The sequence below is a fragment of the Haemaphysalis longicornis genome, unplaced genomic scaffold, assembly GCF_048455015.1.
Source record: "Haemaphysalis longicornis isolate Haplotype H1 unplaced genomic scaffold, Haemaphysalis longicornis Haplotype H1 scaffold_4, whole genome shotgun sequence".
NCBI classification, from domain to species: domain Eukaryota; kingdom Metazoa; phylum Arthropoda; class Arachnida; order Ixodida; family Ixodidae; genus Haemaphysalis; species Haemaphysalis longicornis.
Window position 1 is genome coordinate 28,208,780 of NW_027526361.1, and position 18,679 is coordinate 28,227,458.

The 18,679-nt window shown below is 47.7% G+C and overlaps 2 protein-coding genes across 2 annotated transcripts in view; one reads left to right on the forward strand and one right to left on the reverse strand.

Annotated features, from left to right (window-relative positions):
- The window catches only part of LOC144178402 (uncharacterized), a 190,383-nt gene that overhangs the window by 159,420 nt on the left and 12,284 nt on the right, over positions 1–18,679 (reverse strand). The gene's annotated exons all lie outside the window — the stretch shown is intronic.
- Positions 13,558–18,679, forward strand: part of LOC144178403 (uncharacterized) — a 12,766-nt gene continuing 7,644 nt past the window's right edge. The window contains exon 1 of the mRNA XM_077706229.1: positions 13,558–14,280. Within this exon, the coding sequence (XP_077562355.1) occupies positions 13,631–14,280 (650 nt within the window). The 5' untranslated portion in view covers positions 13,558–13,630. The remainder of the gene's footprint in view (positions 14,281–18,679) is intronic.

Here is an 18,679-nt window from a genome sequence, read left to right on the forward strand (position 1 = left end):
CGATGACATCCTCCGATGACCACCGATGATTTGAATGGAGACTAACAGGCCTGCTATCGCGATGGTCGGCGCAACCGTAACAAGCACCGGCCACCCGGATAAAAATTTACACCATCTTCCCGCGAGGGGAACGATGGGGTAGATGCGACGCATCGGGGGTGAACATGCTGCGTAAAATATGGACACACAACAACAATGGACACGCTAACATAACGGAAACGCAACGGAAACCCCCGATGCGTCGCATCTACCCCATGGTTCCCCTCGCGGGAAGATGGTGTAAATTTTTTTGGCAGATCCACATGCATGAGGCCGATAAAGAGAAAACCGCTTTCGCAACACCCGATGGACTCTACGAATTTAATGTCATGCCGTTTGGGCTTTGCAACGCTCCGGCCACCTTCGAGCGTATGATAGACTATGTTCTTCGTGGATTGAAATGGAAAACGTGTCTCTGCTACCTCGACGACATTGTTATCTTTTCTTCGACGTTTAGAGAGCACCTCCAGCGCCTGAATCAAGTTTTAACTTGCCTCAGTAATGCCGGCCTGCAACTCAATGCAAAAAAATGTCACTTCGCAAGTAAATCGATCAAAGTGTTGGGTCATGTCGTGAGCAAAGATGGAATTCGTCCTGATCCAGACAAAGTTACGGCCGTCATAAATTTTCCCAGACCCTTCCGTCAGAAAGAGCTTCGCAGCTTCCTTGGATTGGGGTCGTACTTCCGTCGTTTCATTCGTAACTTTTCTACAATGGCTTCACCGTTGCACAAACTCCTCGCTGCCAATTCAACATTTGACTGGTCGGAAGATTGTGAGACAGCGTTTATAACACTCAAGCAGGTCCTCACTTCTTCTCCTATTCTCATCCATTTTGATGAAAACGCCCCAACAATACTCCACACAGACGCCAGTGGCCATGGTATTGGGGCTGCGCTCTTGCAATGCACTGCTTCATCTATGGTACAAGAAGTTGCGCATGCCAGCCGCACGTTGACGCAAGCCGAAAAAAAAACTATACCATTACCGAGCAGGAGTGCCTCGCTGTCGTTTGGTCTATTTAAAAGTTCCGGCCCTACTTGTACGGACGTCATTTCTCTGTTGTGACCGACCACCACGCACTCTGCTGGTTGTCATCCGTCAAAAACTTAACCGGACGCCTTGGCCGCTGGATACTTCGCCTCCAGGAGTACAACTTTACCGTGGTGTACAAGACCGGCAGGAAACACGCCGATGCCAACGCCCTTTCACGTTGTCCACTGTCCTCCACGGAGGACAGTTGCTTAGCGTCTGCTCAGCAAGTGGCAGCTATCCCTATTGCCGTCGCGGATCATGTCATCAGCCCGGAACTCCCATCTGATCTCGTCTCTCTTCAGCGTTCCGATACGTACTGCCGCCACCTGATTGACCTTTGGACGGTTCAGCTCGACCATCCAACAGCCGGTCACGCCACCAACTTAAAAAATTTAGACTCTTGAATGGTGGTGGCCTTTACTATCAGAGTTCTTCAATACTTTTTTGAAAAGCATTGAAGGACTCTGCTACTATACAATTACCACCCTAATCCCGCTCCCAGCTCCTGGAATGCTTCATGCCACCCCAGTGGCCGTGCCCACCGACTTGCTGCCAACTTCTGGAGACCCAGTGGGACCTTCATCCGCAACGACGCAAGCTTCTGGGCTACTAGCTTCAACGTCTAACGCCACCTCTTGCACGACCAGCTCCGCCAATGTGCAAGCTACGCCAGACGGTGAGGACATGCTCTCTGACATAACAAGTATGTCTTCTACAGTCATCTACAATCATGAGGAGCTCAATATGTGTGACCAAAACGATGGTTTCGAACTCGTACTTCCTTCAAAGCGCCGTCGTAGCACAAAGCGCTCGCACCTCGCTTTCGACAGACAACCTCATGTAAGCGCCCCTAAGCACAACCTAACAGTCATTATTAAGCCCGTGGACGCAAAGAACGTCCTCACCCGTTTTAACCCGCTAACACTCAAAGACGCCTTTGAGAAAGTTCTTCCTGACAGTGTTCTTCAAGTTAGACCAAATCACCGCCTCAACCTCCTGGCTTTGGACACACGAAATGCTGCCGCTACGGAGCGCTTCTTGAAAGTCTCCACTGTTGGTGGCATTGCTGTCAGGGCCTATGAGCCCCGCCCCAAGAACTGTGGAGTTGGGGTGATCAAGGACGTTCCTGTAGACCTCTCAAATTCTGAAATCCTTGAAGCACTACGGCAAAGGGTTCCCGTTACGTCAGGTAGGCGCTTAGGAGAAAAATCCGAGAATGTGCGGATTGTGTTCTGCAAAGAGAACACTCCGGAACATGTAATCTTGGGCTATACCCGGTACCGAGTATACGAGTACCACGAGACTCCACGCCAGTGCACCAAGTGTCAGCGTTACGGTCATGTGGCTAGTGTCTGCAAACTTTCGCAGCGATGTCCTCGTTGCGGTGGGGATCATGAGCGTTCTGCCTGCGTCACTGAAAACCTCCGTTGCGCGAATTGTGGACGGACGCATGAATCGACAGATTCTCATTGCTCTGTGCGGCGAAAATAGAAGGCCATTTACAAGCTGAAAACCTCAGAAAACATGGACTACATGGCGGCAAAAGCCGCATTGCAAAAGCCGCGTCATTTTCTCCGCAAGGATGGATCAGCAGACTACAGTGAACACCACGCTTCCAAAGCTAGATGTTCAAAATTTCCCTCCACTATCGCCCCCTCAGCCTAGTCAAGCACCTGCAGAGCAAGTGGCGACTATGCCTACGCAGGGCCCCGGTACGGAACCGCCGAAACCTGCACCTCGCAGGCGATCCAAACAGTCGCGCGAGCAAAGCACGCACCCTAGCTCGACAAACTTCTTCCATTTGGTGGGAATGATACTGGGCACCCTTCGCAACTTCCTCACTCCTCCTTCCTCCCCAGTGGCTCACGCCATACTTACTCTCATTGATTTAGTCTCGCCGATATTCTCACCATGGCGGTAACAACAATGTCTACATCTCCAGTACCTGTACTAAATGAAATTCGTAACAAGGCTACTGTCTTTCGATGGAACGCGCGTGGTCTCCGCAGCCGCCTATCAGACCTCCGGCAACTCATCCAAAAGCACCGCTTCCCAATTATAGCTATTTCAGAGTCCCGGCTGCCTTCCCAAATTCGCCTTTCTGGATACTCGATTTTCCAGTCTGCCACAGGCGCAGACCAAAACAGGGTTCTACTTGCGATTCGGAATGACTTCACCTTCATATCGCACACTGTGCCCAAGAACTCGTCGTATGAGTATGTCGCAGCTATGGTGCAACATAAAAATATTACGTTCACTGTAATCGCAGCATATGTACCACCCCGTGCCATGTTTGACGCCAAACGGCTTAGTTCCCTGCTCATGGCTACCCAGCCACCACATGTGCTAACAGGCGACTTTAATGCTCATCACCCTGCTTGGGGAAGTGACAAACTCACCGTGAGGGGTCGCCACCTGCTGGACATGGCCAGTCAGGCAGGACTGGTGGTGGTAAACACAGGAACCCCGACATTCATTCGTGGCTCGATGGCTAGTGCGTTGGACGTCCCAATGGTCTCTTCCTCGTTGATGAACTCTGTAACCTGGCACGCCGACATTGAAACCCTTGGAAGTGACCATGTGCCAACCTACATCCTTATCAAGGGTCTACGCGGGGTATCATTCCAATCCAAAGTTGCTAGGGTAGATTGGAATGGCTACATGGCTCATTTAGAGGCTTCCAGCGACAGAATCCCAACTCACGACGAGCTCGCCGAGATTGTAACAAAAACCGCTGCCGCAAGCACAGTTCGAGTTCAACAATTGAAGTCACGCTCTGTGGCGGACGCTGAATACGAACGGCTTCGAGCCATCCGGCGCCGAGCCGAACGCCGTGCGCGAAGGACGTTATGGCCAGATGATATCCGTGCTGCCCGGCGCGCACAAAAGCACGTGAGAAAACACATCGACAAGCTTGGCAAGGAGCAATGGAGGCTGTTCTGCTCGCGGCTGGACCCACGCAAGCCTCTCTCGCACATCTGGCGCGTAATCAGAAGCTTGAAGTCGGAGCCGTGTCAGATGCGCCCATTTCCATCAGTGGCTCTACGTGGTGGACTCAGTGAGATTGAAGTGGCGGAAGCGTACTGCAAGAAGATCACTTTCCCTTCCACCTCCACTGTAGTGTCTCTTTTCGCGACATCTGGACTCTCTACGTCAAATGCTGTGAATTTGGACTGTCCTTTCACCATGCGGGAGCTCCTTAATGCCTTAGCGTCTGTAAACCGATCGTCAGCACCAGGCTCTGACAAGATTACCTATTCCACGTTAGCCCATCTTGGTGAGAAGGCCCTTCAGCAGTTACTCTCCATCTACAATTTTTCCTGGAGCACAGGGCGCCTCGTTGCCAGCTGGAAGATCGGGCTTGTGAGACCAGTTCTCAAACCGGGCAAGTCACCAACGGACATGAACTCTTACCGACCAATAACACTTTTGAGCTGCGTTGGCAAGGTTATGAAGAAGATGGTTTTGGAGCGCCTGGTCTGGGACCTTGAAAACAGGGCAGTATATCCACCACAAATGTCGGGTTTCATGCGTGGAAAGAATAGCATGGATAATGTTCTTATGTTATCACGGGACATAACCCAGCAGATGGCGTTAAAGAACATTGTCGTAGCTGTCTTTCTGGACATCAAAGCTGCCTTTGACAGTGTCGCCCATGATGCTATTTGCCGAGAAATGACGGCTGCAGGTATCAGGGGGCAGATGTTTACGTGGCTAAGGGACTACCTTCAAGACAGGACTGTATATATGACCACTAGTAGCGGATATACCACCCGTCATACTATAAGACAAGGTGTTCCGCAAGGCGGTGTCCTTAGCCCCACTCTATTTAACATCTGTCTTGTTGGTCTCCCAAAAGTATTACCCTCTGGCGTGAATATATCATTGTATGCTGACGATATATGTGTCTGGTGCTCAGTGAGAAACCGCCGAAGGATACGAGCGAAGCTGCAACTGGCGATCCGACGATTGGCGCGGTACCTGAAAAATTGTGGACTGGTTCTTTCTCCTGAAAAATGCGCTGCGATGGCATTTACAAGACACGACATGTCTCGTTATGCCCTGACTGTAGCAGGCTGCACCATACCATATGTGCGATGTCATCGATTCTTAGCCATTGTATTTGACAGGTCAATGTCATGCACTTTTAAGTGCGAATGCACTTCTTAAGCGACCCTGAATCACGCGTCCACCGCCGTCCATCCGTCCGCACCACATACCCACTTAGGGCGATGGGCCAAGAAGAGTTCCTAATTTCTTTAACACATACCCACTTAGGGCGATTGGCCAAGTAATCTGAATCACGCGTCCACCGCCGTCCGTCCGTCCGCACCACATACCCACTTAGGGCGATTGGCCAAGAAGAGTTCCTAATTTCTTTAGACAATACCCACTTAGGGCGATTGGCCAAGAATCGGGCGTGAGAAGGGCTAATGCACCCGCTTAAAGGAGTACTGACACGAAATTTCAAAGCTGAGATCCGCTCTAGCAATCAAGTACAACGACAACACAAATAGGTAGGTGTCTGTGAATAAATGCATCTTTCTTTCTTTGTAGTTGTGTGTGTGTGTGTGTGTGATCTCTCTTTCGCGAACATTACCGAACCGCGCAAATTCAACTCCTGCATTCGCACTTTCACATTCTTCCCCTCGGGGAAATGCACACTAAACTTTTTTACACCCTTTTGGGCCGAAAAGGGTGTAAAAATCTTGTCCCATGGCTAACACCCTTAAAAGGTGTTTTGGCAAAAAAAGGGTGTATGGATAAAAAAAGGGTGTTGAGCTCAACACCTTTAAAAAAGGGTGTTGAGGATGCTCAACACCCTAAAAAAATGGTGTTGAGTCTCACACCCTTTTTCTGAGGTGATGGCATGGCAGAGGCAATGTCAAACGGCGGAGCGCGCAGCATTCAACACAAACAGCCAATACATACAAGTTACAGTTGGAACACGGGATGCAAGCGGTACAGGGCGTGCATACTTACTTAGCAATACATGTGCTGTTCTTGCTTTTATACCCAGCAGAGGAAAGCCCCCAGATGGAGTCGGTGGGCTTGTCGCAAAAAACTGATATTTTAGCGCTAATTTTGGAAGTATGGATTTTACTACGAGAATATACAAATCAGCACGTGGATTTGCAAAAACTTTTTAATTACGCGGTAGTTTTTCTGATCCGTAACTTAAAGAATTTTATTGAATACCATACAAATCTTCCCTGTCACCTCAACACCCTTCAAGAAGGGTGTTCATTATTTCAACACCTTTTTTCCCAGAAGGGTGTAAAGCTACAAATTAGGGTGTTCGAAACTAAGAAACAGGGCGTAAAGAAAAAAAAGGTGTAAGAAAAGACCGCCAACGAAGGAAAAAGGTGGAGAAACCTCCAATTTTGGAGGCATTTTGTACCTGTTTACACGGGTGGACTGAACATTCTCTACAAGCGGGCGGGGGGGGGGGGGGTTGTGCCTCAGGATGTTTACAGCAATATGAATTGGCATAATTTAGTACCAGTGAAGCTCTTTAAGCTTCAGGAGGTAGTTTCGGCAGCATTACCACAAAAATACAAAGAAAAAACTGGGGCGCCTGTAAAGGGTGCACCACCGCAGATAGGGTATACATTATGACAGTGAAGTCGGCTTTCGAGCTTGTTAGAGTGTGAGCACAAGGGGCGTATGCGTATCCGCACCTCTTACTGTACCATTTCAAAGGTACTAGTCTTTTTTGGATTCTAAAAGGTAAAAAAATTCGGGCAGCTTGCAATAGTGGTGCAAGGCTGGAGAAACAGCAACGCTGGGGGCCGACCTACCTTGTTTCCCTCTTGGATCTCCTGGAAATGGGGAGGGGGGGGGGGAAGGCGGGCACAATGGAACAGCCTTGTAAAATCCCGTTAAATTAGGCCTCATCCCTGAGCGGTCATCCTGGCTTAGCAAGAACATTGTAAACCTTAGCAAACATAACAAAACCTAGCAACGCCGGAAGAAACTAGGTCGACCCCCAGCTCTGCTGTTCTTTTTTTGCAACTGAACACCTATTTCACACCGTTTCAACAACCTACAGAAAGCCAAGCGTGTTGCAGTTCGTAAACATCCTTTTCGCCACACGACTACAGTCTTCTTAATTTTGAAGGTTCAAATTGGTGTTTCACGTGCCAAAGATAAACTTGGGGCATGAGGTGCACCCAAAAAGGAAACGAGCGATCATTGCATAAGAGCAATTATTTTTTTTTGCGTTTGGAAATTTCTTGCGAGTAGAGGAGTATATGAGGGGATGTCTTCTTCTTTACAGTGCTATTATGCATCCGAACATGGCCTCATTCAATGAACAGCTGAACACCTTTTCCACACCCTTTCAACACCCTAAGAAAAACCAAGGGTGTTGAAGTTGATCAACACCCTTATTTTCAAACAAAAAGGGCGTAGAGCTAGAAAAAGGGTGTTTGGACTCAAGAAAAAGGGTGTAAAGGCCTCCCAACACCCTTTTTCCACCTATGCTACGCCCTTTTCGGCTAAAAGGGTGTAAAAAAGTTCAGTGTGTGCGGAGAAATTTTTTTCATATTCGATGCCTCAAAGACAAACTACAGTCTTTCGTGCACATCCTACGGATGCTTGCAGGCACTGCATAGGGTTGCTCGGTTGCTTCGCTGCTACGACTCTACAGGGCACTCTTTATTGGTCTGCTTCGCTACAGCCTGCCTACCCTCGGTTCACTGTCCAAGAGCAACGTCAATCAGCTAGAGGCACTACAGGCGCAAGCTCTGCGTATTTGCCTGGGACTCCCTATGTGCATTTCAACGTCCGGGACACCTTGTGAAGCAAGATGCCTCTCAGCCAGGGTACTATTAAGACAAGAAAATATCCGTGTCTCCCTCCGCCATGTTAGCGGTTCATTTGCCCATCCTTTGGCAGATAGCTCCAGAAGTCATGTGCAGGAATTCCTGCCGGTTTACTATCAACGTCCTATTAGACCCGAGTTACCACCTTGGCAATTTTCTGCGTGGTCAGTAACAACAACAGTGCCTGGAATCGGGAAAAAGTCAACGATGCCTCCACCAGCCTTGACCTACTACACATTTCAGCATATATCTCGCTGCTATGGCGGGTATACCCACGTATATGCTGATGGGTCCATGACTTCTGAATCTTCCGCCATAGGTGTATGGGTCCCATCTTCGGTGGTCTCTGTGAGCCAAAAGCTCAGCCACAAGACATCGGCTACAAAAACCGAGCTGGCGGTAGTAAGAGCTGCACTGCAGATTGTCAGGGACTGCCCTCCAAAACCTTGGGTAATTTTCCTGGACTCCCGCTCTGCGCTACAAACGCTTCTCAAGCGTGGAAATAATCAAGGCCAATTAATACAAGAGATCAACGTCATACACACTGAGGTACTCCGCAACGGGCACACTATTTCTTTGCAGTGGCTGCCAGAACACTTCGGCATCACGGGTAATGTGATATCGGATCGGCTCGCACGCGAGGGCCATTTCACGAGCTCACCAGTACAACTCCCTTTATCCAAAGAGGACATCAACGGAATAGCCACAACTCTTGGATGGCGCATGCAATTGCAGCACTGGCGGAACCCGGACCTGCAGTACGCCCCCCTTTACGCTATCGACCTGCAGTGTACGTTTCGTATACCCCACGGTTTATCGAGGCACACAGAGTGTGCTATACATCGCCTGCGCCTCAAAGTAGCCTATACAAAAACCTCTCTTAACAAAATCGGTTTGATGGCATCACCTCTGTGTACGCTTTGCGGTGTACGAGAAGACACGGAACACCTGTTCTGCGTTTGTCCACGTTTTAACACGGCGCGAACGACAGCGCGAAGTTTATTACGGGCGAGAACTGTCAGCATGGAGGACTTTTTCGGCCCCTGGAACAGCGAAGACAGGGCGGTGCGGGGTTTTAAAGCTCTTGCGCGTTTCCTGAGAGACTCTGGACTCGACTCCAGCCTGTGACTGTCTGTGACTTTTTTTTTCTTTTTTTTTTTATGTGTGTTCATGTGTCTGTCTGGTGGAGTTTCTTTCATTTTTTTTTCTTTTTCTTATTTGTATTAGTCATGTAAGCATATAACCCTCATCACATGTTCACCAACCATCTGAAGTAGCAAGCCCAGCATTATGCAGGGCTGACCTCTTCGGTCTCATTAAAGAATTTTCTCTCTCTCTACCGGCGACAAGTGGGTCCCCGTCGTACCTCGCTGTATTCGGTCACAAATTTTTCGAATTTTTCATGATGACGCTACGGCTGGTCACCTTGCCTTCCAGAAGACATACGACCGCACCAAAAGCCGTTGTTTCTGGCACGGCCTCTCAACCAGCGTCGCCAAGTATGTTGCGTCGTGTGAACCACGCCAACGCCGCAAACGACCCACTTCGACCCCAGCGGGGACGCTCCAATCCCTTACATGCCCTTCAGCTCCCTTCGATATTGTCGGAATTGACCTGTACGAACCTCTTCCTGTAACTGCAGTCGGCCATCGGTGGGTTGTCACAGCAGTGGACCACTTGGCCCGTTATGCCGAAACTGCTGCTATTCTCTCGGGTAGCACTTCAGAAGTTGCAGACTTCTTCTTGCGAGCCACCTTCCGCCACAGTCCGCCCCGAGTTCTTCTCTGTGACCGCGGACGAACGTTCCTTTCTGCTCTACTTTCCGAGGTGCTTCGAGCTGCTGACACCGCTCACAAAACTACGTCGAGCTACCACCCTCAAACAAACGGCTTGACGGAGCGCTTCCATCGGACTCTTTCGGACATGCTTTCCTTCTACATTGGTCCTGACCACACCAATTGCGACACCATTTTATCGTTTGTTACCTACGCCTACAACACCGCTGTGCAGCAAACCACTGGATTCTCCCCATTTTTCCTCGTCTATGGCCGTTCCCCTTCTTCTGTACTTGACGCGTCTTTCCTCTCCGCACCTATTCCGCCAACAGCGAATCTTCCCGACCAGTTTGTTTCTCGACTGGCTCACTGCCGCAGTCTTGCCCGTTTGAACACAGCAGCCTGCCAAGAACACCGCAAGTCTCGCCACGACGAGAATGATCGTTCGGTCGCTTTTCAACCTGGTGAAGAAGTTCTGGTAGCCACTCCCCTCCGTGTTCCTGTATTATGCGAGAAGCTCTTGCCCCGATTCATCGGCCCTTACAGGATCCTGGAGCAAACCTCACCAGTGAATTACCGTGTAACGCCTACTTCCGGTGTCACTGACCATCGGTCTACATTGTGCGCGATCATCATTTCATTTCATCTTCCTTCTTGACGGGTGATCATCATCTCCGCTGCTGGAACGGTTGCTGTTCTTTTGTGGCCGTGCCCGGCGCTCGCAAATAAAGCGGACCTCAAGCGTTCTCGTCGACTCTCTCAATATATTCTATATATATATATATATATATATATATATATATATATATATATATATATATATATATATATATATATATATATATATATATATATATATATATATATATATATATATATATATATATATATATATAATGTATGTATGTGTGTGTGTGCATTACAGACATATATATATAGATATATATATATATATTTATATATAGTCTAGCAACAAAAACTCACACAGAGCGCGAAAAAAAGGTAAGTAGAGACAGAGACACACGAGAAGAACATTAAAAATAAAAATAAAGGTTTACTGGCGTTTCAGGAAGAGGGCTGTCTCTCTTAGCTTTTATATATATATATATATATATATATATATATATATTTATATATCAGTGTGTCGAACCGAACAAAATACCAAATACCGGTTCCGTTACGGCTCTGGTTCAGGCGAAATCATTGCATTCCGGTTCAGTTCCGGTACGACAAAATCACGTACCGAACCGGTTCGCGAGCCGTTTCGATGAGTTGAATTAGAATTATCACTGAAATTAGAAAAAAAGATTTATTAGTTTAAAACGACAGTCAAATCAAAATACAAACAAAAATTCAAAATGCTGCTGTTCCCCAAGGGCAGTGGCGCAATTGCAAAGCAAACTTCAAACAATTACGAGATATTAGAAAGACAGATGAAGTGGCGACGATTTACCACATACTTTCTCGCCCAGACATTATGTTGTCCTAGCGACTATTCATAAAGCCACCGCCAAGAGATATGACGGTGGGATATATTTTCTGCCCTTTCCTTTTCTGTTGAAATCGCAATGGTTGCTATTAAATCGCCTGTCAAGCTAACCTTGAAGCCTTAAATTTAGGCCTGTGTACTGGCGCGCTCAAATACCAGCGCTTAATACCAATGGCGCACATTTCTTTATATTTGTAACAAAACAGAAAGATCCCACAAGAGGCAGACAAATACTACCATTGAATTAGACTATTTGGTCCCCTGAATAATTTTTAGCTGTGACCTTAACGAATGTGTTAGCCACACTTTTGTTAAAAGTAAGCTTTAGTTAACGCTCAGTCACCGCATTATTGCTCTGACCACTGCAATTTTTTTTTGCGATAGCTATACCGGATGTGTGCATTACATTCAGTATGTCATCGTACCGCCTGACCCAAGCCATCGTTCCGTGTGCTGTATTGAGGAATCTTATAACAAATTATGCTGTTACAAAATGAAAGGGAAATTTGACGCGCGGAGCATGAGATGGGACTTTTTTGGGTAGACGCTCTTTTTTTCGTCCACAGCAGTACTCCCCTCCGGAACGAGTAGCAGTAGAAGTAGTGAAGCGAGTTGGGCAGTCAATACAAGTGCACCTTAGAAAAAAAGCAGATTTGAAAGAGACAAAACTGTATCAGCAGCAAACGGCTTAGCCCCTGAGCAGCTCCTGCGGTCCCACTTGTCAAGTGCTAACAATTTGCAGGTGTCGGACCTTTTAAACAAATTACGAAATGCAAAAATTTTGCACACATAGGGTGTGGGCTTTCGCCATTGCGCAGTGGAGCACTCCTGCAGCCTGATTAGTCCAATAAAGTCGCAGCTAGGGAAGGGCAAAGTCGTTTTATATCCCCTGCAAGCTGCCGAGAATGACATTTCGTTTGGTCAGCTTGCACTACTCTCGCGCTTCCAGCAGCAACAGACCAGTGCTACATTGGTGCTCATTCATTTCCCCTGTTGTTACATAGAGCGTGATAGTGTTCAATTGTCTGGAGCGGAAAGTGCTCGAGCGGGTACGAAGTTGATGGTACGTGAAAGAAAAAAGGCCTGAATTGAATTGACGGTGCAATATCAACAACGGAGGGTCGAACCGTTTCGGCATGAACCGGTAACCGTTATTTCTTTTTTCGGTTCAGTTCCTGTTCGGGTTCAGCGTGCTCAAAAAATAACAGTTCTGGTTCGGGTTCAGTTCATATATATATATATATATATATATATATATATATATATATATATATATATATATATATATATATATATATATATATATATATATATATAATTTGGAAATGAGGGGCTCGTTAGGAAATAAAGAAAGAAATGCCGGCAGTCTACAACGCCAAAGGAGGCATAAGGGAATGGTTAGACTATTTTTTGACCGTTAGTGAAGTTATATATATTTTTTTATTATTTTACGTAGAAAGAAAGAAATAAAGAAAAACACGCGCCCAGAGTGGGGACCATCGAAAGACGTGGGTTCGGTCCCCACTCTGGGCGCGTGTTTTCCTTTCTTTCTTTCTTTCTTTCTTTCTTTCTTTCTACGTAAATTAATAAAAAAAATATAACTTCACTAACGGTCAAAAAATAGTCTAACCATTCCCTTATGCCTCCTTTGGCGTTGTAGACTGCCGGCATTTCTTTCTGTTTGTATATATATATATTTATATATATATATATATATATATATATATATATATATATATATATATATATATATATATATATATATATATATATATATATATATATTCAGCAAAGAGACTTGGTGACGAAAGCAAGGCAAGTCTCTTTGCTGAAACGTTAGCAACAATCGTGCTTTTACCTAGTTCAAAGTTTTCTTTTCTTGTGTTCTCTACCATCTTCAAAAATTCAACAGCTCCCTATATATATATATATATATATATATATATATATATATATATATATATATATATATATATATATATATATATATATATATATATATATATAGAGAGAGAGAGAGAGAGAGAGAGAGAGAGAAAATGTTTATTGCGAGGTTGAATGTTAATACTCACATTCTTACACACACACACACACACACACACACACACACACACACAGACACACACACACACGCCAGTTGACTGCGGCCAGCACTCTTCTGGGGATAACGCGTGAAATTTCCCCGAAGCCAAAGTTGTCGGAGCGGCGCGGTGACGTCCGGCGTGCCGACGTCCCATGCTTGTGCTTACGCGCGCAACGTTGCACCTGCTGCGCGGACGCGTGACGCCCACCAGCGCAAGAGCGGCCGGCGGCGTCCGATGGCAGAAACCTGAGAGGCGCCGTTGTTGCACGAATTTCGCGGCCGGGGCAAGGGAGGGGGCAATCTTATCGGCCCCCGTTCCCCGGCCGCTTGGCGGCGGCCCCTCGGCGCTTGGCGGCGGCCTCCTCAGACAGTCTGGCACCAGCATGGCACGCGGAAAGACACTGCTGCACGCGACCGCGGCCGCCTGGCTCCTCGCCGCGGCGGCGCTCGGCTCGCCCTCCTGCCACATCTCGAGCCGCAACACGACGGCGTCGGTCAGCTGCTCGGACTTCGGCAGCCCCGTGGACTTCGAGCACTTCATCCAGCGGCCGCTGTCGCGGCCCACGCTCTTCTTCGTGCTGCGCGACAGCCGGCTGGAGCGGCTGCCCGCGGGCGCCTTCACCGACGTCAGTGCCACCTCGCTCGAGCTCAGCAACGTGACGGTGGACGCGTTCGACTTCACCGACGAGGAGAACCCCTTCGCGGGCCTGCGCTCCTCGGTGGAGAACGTGTCGTTCATCGCGGGCAGCAGCCTGCCGCCCTCGTGGGCCATCCTGGCCGACATGCAGAGCCTGCAGGCGCTGGCCATCGTGCAGCCGCCGGGCCCGCTGAACCTGACGCGCGACTTCGGCCTGCTGCCCGGCAGCCTGCGGCACCTGACCGTGGACTCGGCCAGCGTGTCCTACCTGGACGAGCTGTGGCTGGCGGCGCTGGTGAACCTGGAGAGCGTGACGCTGCGCAACACGGACGTGTCTGAGCTCAAGCGCTCCATGATGGCCCGGCCCGCGGCGGCCCTGAGGAACCTTGACCTGTCGTAAGTGCACGCCGCGCAGCCTTCGCCGCAATCGGATAGCCCTGTATCAGCGCCGCCGCGAGTGCGTCGACACACGCGGCTTCCTTGAAGTCAACAGCACTGCGGCTGCCGCCGTTCGCGACGATTTTCCGGTTGCTATACTCGCCGCCCGGGGGCCCCGCCACGCGACGCGCTCGAATCTTGGCATCAGCATACATACCACCCTATCCCCCCGTCTGGCTACGCGTCGTTCTTTTCTTTTATACGCTTTGGAAGCGCTCGGAGCCACCGCTGTTGTCGATAGCCCGAACTCTCCTATTGGTCGAGATGTGCGCCGATATAACAGACTCGGTGGACAAGTATTTTAGCCCGAATGCACGGTCTCGCTCAAGAGAGAGAGAGAGAGAGAGAGAGAGAGAGAGAGAGAGAGAGAGAGAGAGAGAGAGAGAGAGAGAGAGAAAGCTTTAATGAACACTGAACAGGTTGGCCCCACAAACGGCGGGGCTTACTACTTCAGATGGAGGGAACATAGTGACGCGAAAAAAGAAAAGAAAGGGAAAGAAGTACGTAGTAACATGAATAAGACGGAGAAGAAAATTAAATCAGTTCGGAACATAGAAAAAAAAATTCACAGAATTAGGAGAAACAAATTGGAGGATCTCAAGGTTAAAGAACCTGGAGTAATCCCGAGTCAGACAAAAAAGTTAAAAGAGCCTTTGCCCCTTGCGCCGAGTCAGCGTGATTTTGCCACGGACAGAGAAAGTGATGCAGTTCTAAAGAGTTTTCGCGTAGCAGTTGACTGAAAAATAGTTCTTTTCGCCGTTTCGCGTTGAGTTGTATGCTGCGGGCAGAGGCGCAAGAGATGCGGTATGTCTTATTTCACAAAGCACACAGAGCACAATGTCGAGTCCGCCCAGCCTATCTTAAACAGAAAACTGCGAGTGAAGGCAACGTTCAGGCGTAGTTGGTGAAGGATACTTTTAGTTTGCTTTGGTAGGCATCGCGGAAACTGGAAATTGCTCTGAGGGGTCAATAGCATGCGAAAAAAAGACAAGCTTATCCTAAGAGGGTCCTGCCAAGCCGGCAGCTGCAGTTTACATCCAAGTGCAGAGACGGCCGTACTTCCATCTCGTCTGGAATGCGGGATTCGAACGGACACAAGCAGATTGGGCGCCTCTTTTGCTGTTGCGTCAGAGACAACGTTCCCCGGGATGCTGGAATGACCTAGCAGCCACTGAAGCGAGATTCGGTTGTCGTCTCGCAGTCCAAAGTGTGCATTGCGTTTAACTCACGCACAAGTTGGCCTCAGCGGTGGGATTGCTTCATCAGTGCTTGTAAGACAGGCTGTGAGTCGTCTAGGAGTGCCGCTCTTATAGCACTTAACTCAGTGAAGGTGAGCGTCGCCTTGTGGGAGTTTCTCTTTTACAACTAGTTAGTTCCACCGACGGAATCCACACTCCAATAGCTGACGAGTCAGACATCACGGGCTCGTCGGTATATACCTGAACGCGGTTAAGATAACGTGAGCTGATGTGCTCCAGCGTGAAATACCGCAAGGCAGGCTCAGGCAGAGATGATTTTTTTTTTCTATACCTGGTATGTACCACTGTTACGGTGATTATGACTACCGACCCAGCAGAGCGGCACGAAGGAGGACGTCACAGCGCTTGAAAGAGGTTTCGAAGCGGCTAAGTTCGAAATAATTTGTTTTGGTACCGCATGATGAGACGATGGCTAATACAGACGCTTGGGAAATAAATTTACTTGCACATGTAGTTACCTTAACTGTTACGTCCAAATTGGGGTTTTACGGGCTAAACTTTTAGCAATAATTAACCCTAGTTTGGATGAATACGCCAATTATAAGACGTCAACCTGCACACAATAACCGAAGCTGGAACCGACGTTTGGAATCAACCAATCCGCGAACCACAGTATTTCACGCACTCGTGAGCGACATATTTGAATCCGCGTGCTTAATGTAACATAGTACAATCCACACTACCGATCAAAGTTTACTAAATCCGGTTTTACGAATTTCGTGACCTCTCGAATCAGTATTTATGCCTTGACCGCAACGTATTGCAGTTAACAGAACATTTACGTGCCACGCGAGACAGGCTGTGCGTGACCGCGAACACGTTTGCGCTTCGCGATGCCGTAATTGTGTGCCAACAGCTAGCCCGGTAATGAATGCCGCCGACCTCTTGCAGAGGCAACTTGCCCTAGGTCCCCTAAGCCGCAGAAGGCGTTGAACCCAATCGCGAGCCACACGAGAAGCCTGTGGGGCTTGCGCTTTACGAAGTGGCTTTGCCATTAATATGTAAATTTGGCGTATGCTTGTTATATTCCCTTGTTTTTTTTTTAATTTTCTTGGGTAATTTCCGCTCACGTCCGCTCCCCGTAAGCGTAAGAAAATATTGAATATAATATAATATAATATAATATAATATAATATAATATAATATGATATAATATAATATAATATAATATAATATAATATAATATAATATAATATAATATGATATGATATAATATAATATAATAATATAATATAATATAATACAGCACAATGGTTCTCAACCGGGGGTCCACGAAGCCCTTCCCGAAACTCTTTCCCCATTCTTTTATCCAAACCTTGCTTGGTATGCAAAAGGTGGCTTCGTTGCACGACTAGTAGGTTCAATTATTCTAACATAGCGCATATTTTAAGGTTGGCTTTCTGCACAACACACCAGCTATGCAGAGAAGCCAGAAACACAAAAGGCTGCGTATAGCGTCGGTGGCTTTCAGCTGCAAGAGTAAATTGCGTAAAGCGCCTGTGCCGTTCCCTTTCTCGTCCCTGTAAAATTTTTGCGCTTAAGTTTCACTCATGGAAATTGTTCACCAACTAGCTCGTCTCTCCATTTTGCTTCAGTAAATTGCGTGACAATATGACACGCATCGGCGTAAAGTCAGGCACAAAAGGCGGGCGTTGAATAAGCGTGCGGACGACTTAAGCTGAAAGCGCAAATGGCTTGACATGTCAACACGAATCAACATCGTTTACCGTGGGTTCCCCCATCACTTTTGCCAGCTCGAAAGGGGTCACCCGCATAGCTGCTTGAGTGCCACTGTTATAGAGTAATGTAACATTCACCAAATAAGGCCGTGCACTATTCAGTATGAGGTAGCTGTTTCACTCGCAGAAACAGCGGCGGTTTTTCTGAAGGATGTGGAGAAGGAGGCAAACGTTTTATTGAGCAAAAAAAAAAAAAAGCTGGGTGGCGCTTTGAGTTCACGAAGCCGCGCGCTTCCGCAGCCCGGGTGGCTCGGTTGATCAGGAAGCGAAAAGAAAAAGACACCGGAGAGTGCTATAATTTAATCCGTAGCATTAAGCAAGATCACCGGGCTGGTCTCCTGCTGACGTACGTGCACTGGAAACATTTTCCTTCTCATTTTTAGCGTAACAAAGTTACATGCAGTGCAGTACAGCTGTATGCATTCAGTTGCCTCCACTGTATGCAAAAGTATTTTCAGTCGTCACCGCCTGCGTTTCTCGTAAGAATGTAAGTAGTGTAGCTACCAACTAAGCTTTTTATATTTTTTGAAGTGCGCAAGTGAGACGTAAAAGACAGGGGTAATACGCGAAAATGAAGGGAGGAAGGGGAGATATAGGGGGGGGGGGGAGGGAGCAAAGGCAAAGTGAATTTGTATATTGATGGGAGCAAGAATGATTACTGGAGTGGTGGCACATAGGTAACCGAAGCTTTTGCACCTACATTGAAAGTTCTTCCACTGAAGGCATCCACGTCTGTCAACAAGGGCGATGAAGCGCCAATTATTGGAACTTCATTAATTTAAAATTATACGGGCATGCTCACAAAAGTTATTTTTCAATTGGTTAATAGGCAAAATTTATTTCTTTAGAAAAGGCTGGCTGGCGAAATCGAGCACTCAACGTATGTACGCGCTTTGGAAGTTTTTTCTGCGTGTCATTTTGAAGATCAGGTGGATGCTCACGATAGACGGGCATCTGTGCACACGTGAGAATGTATTTGCGTGTGCGGGCGCGGGCGTATGGCGGACAGGGACCCCGTGCACATTACCTGGATGTGCTGTTTTCGGCAAGCTCCACACCATTAAAAAATGCCATATCCCGTGCACCAAACTTGGAAGTAGTTTTGAGGAGGCTGCAAGTCCCTATGCACAGCAGGGTAGCACTCTGCGTTTTTTTCTTCTTATCTGAAATGTAAATCAATGATTTAATACGTACGAGTTTGTTTTTATCAAGAAGTACCTGAGAATTCATGCGCGGAATGAGTCGTGCTTTAAGGGAGTGTTCCAAAGGACGAAAACACAGGATACGCTCTGCACACTGCTATCCTGCACCCCAGAGCAGAAGTAACAATCGTTGGTCAGGCTGCTTATTGAATTCGTG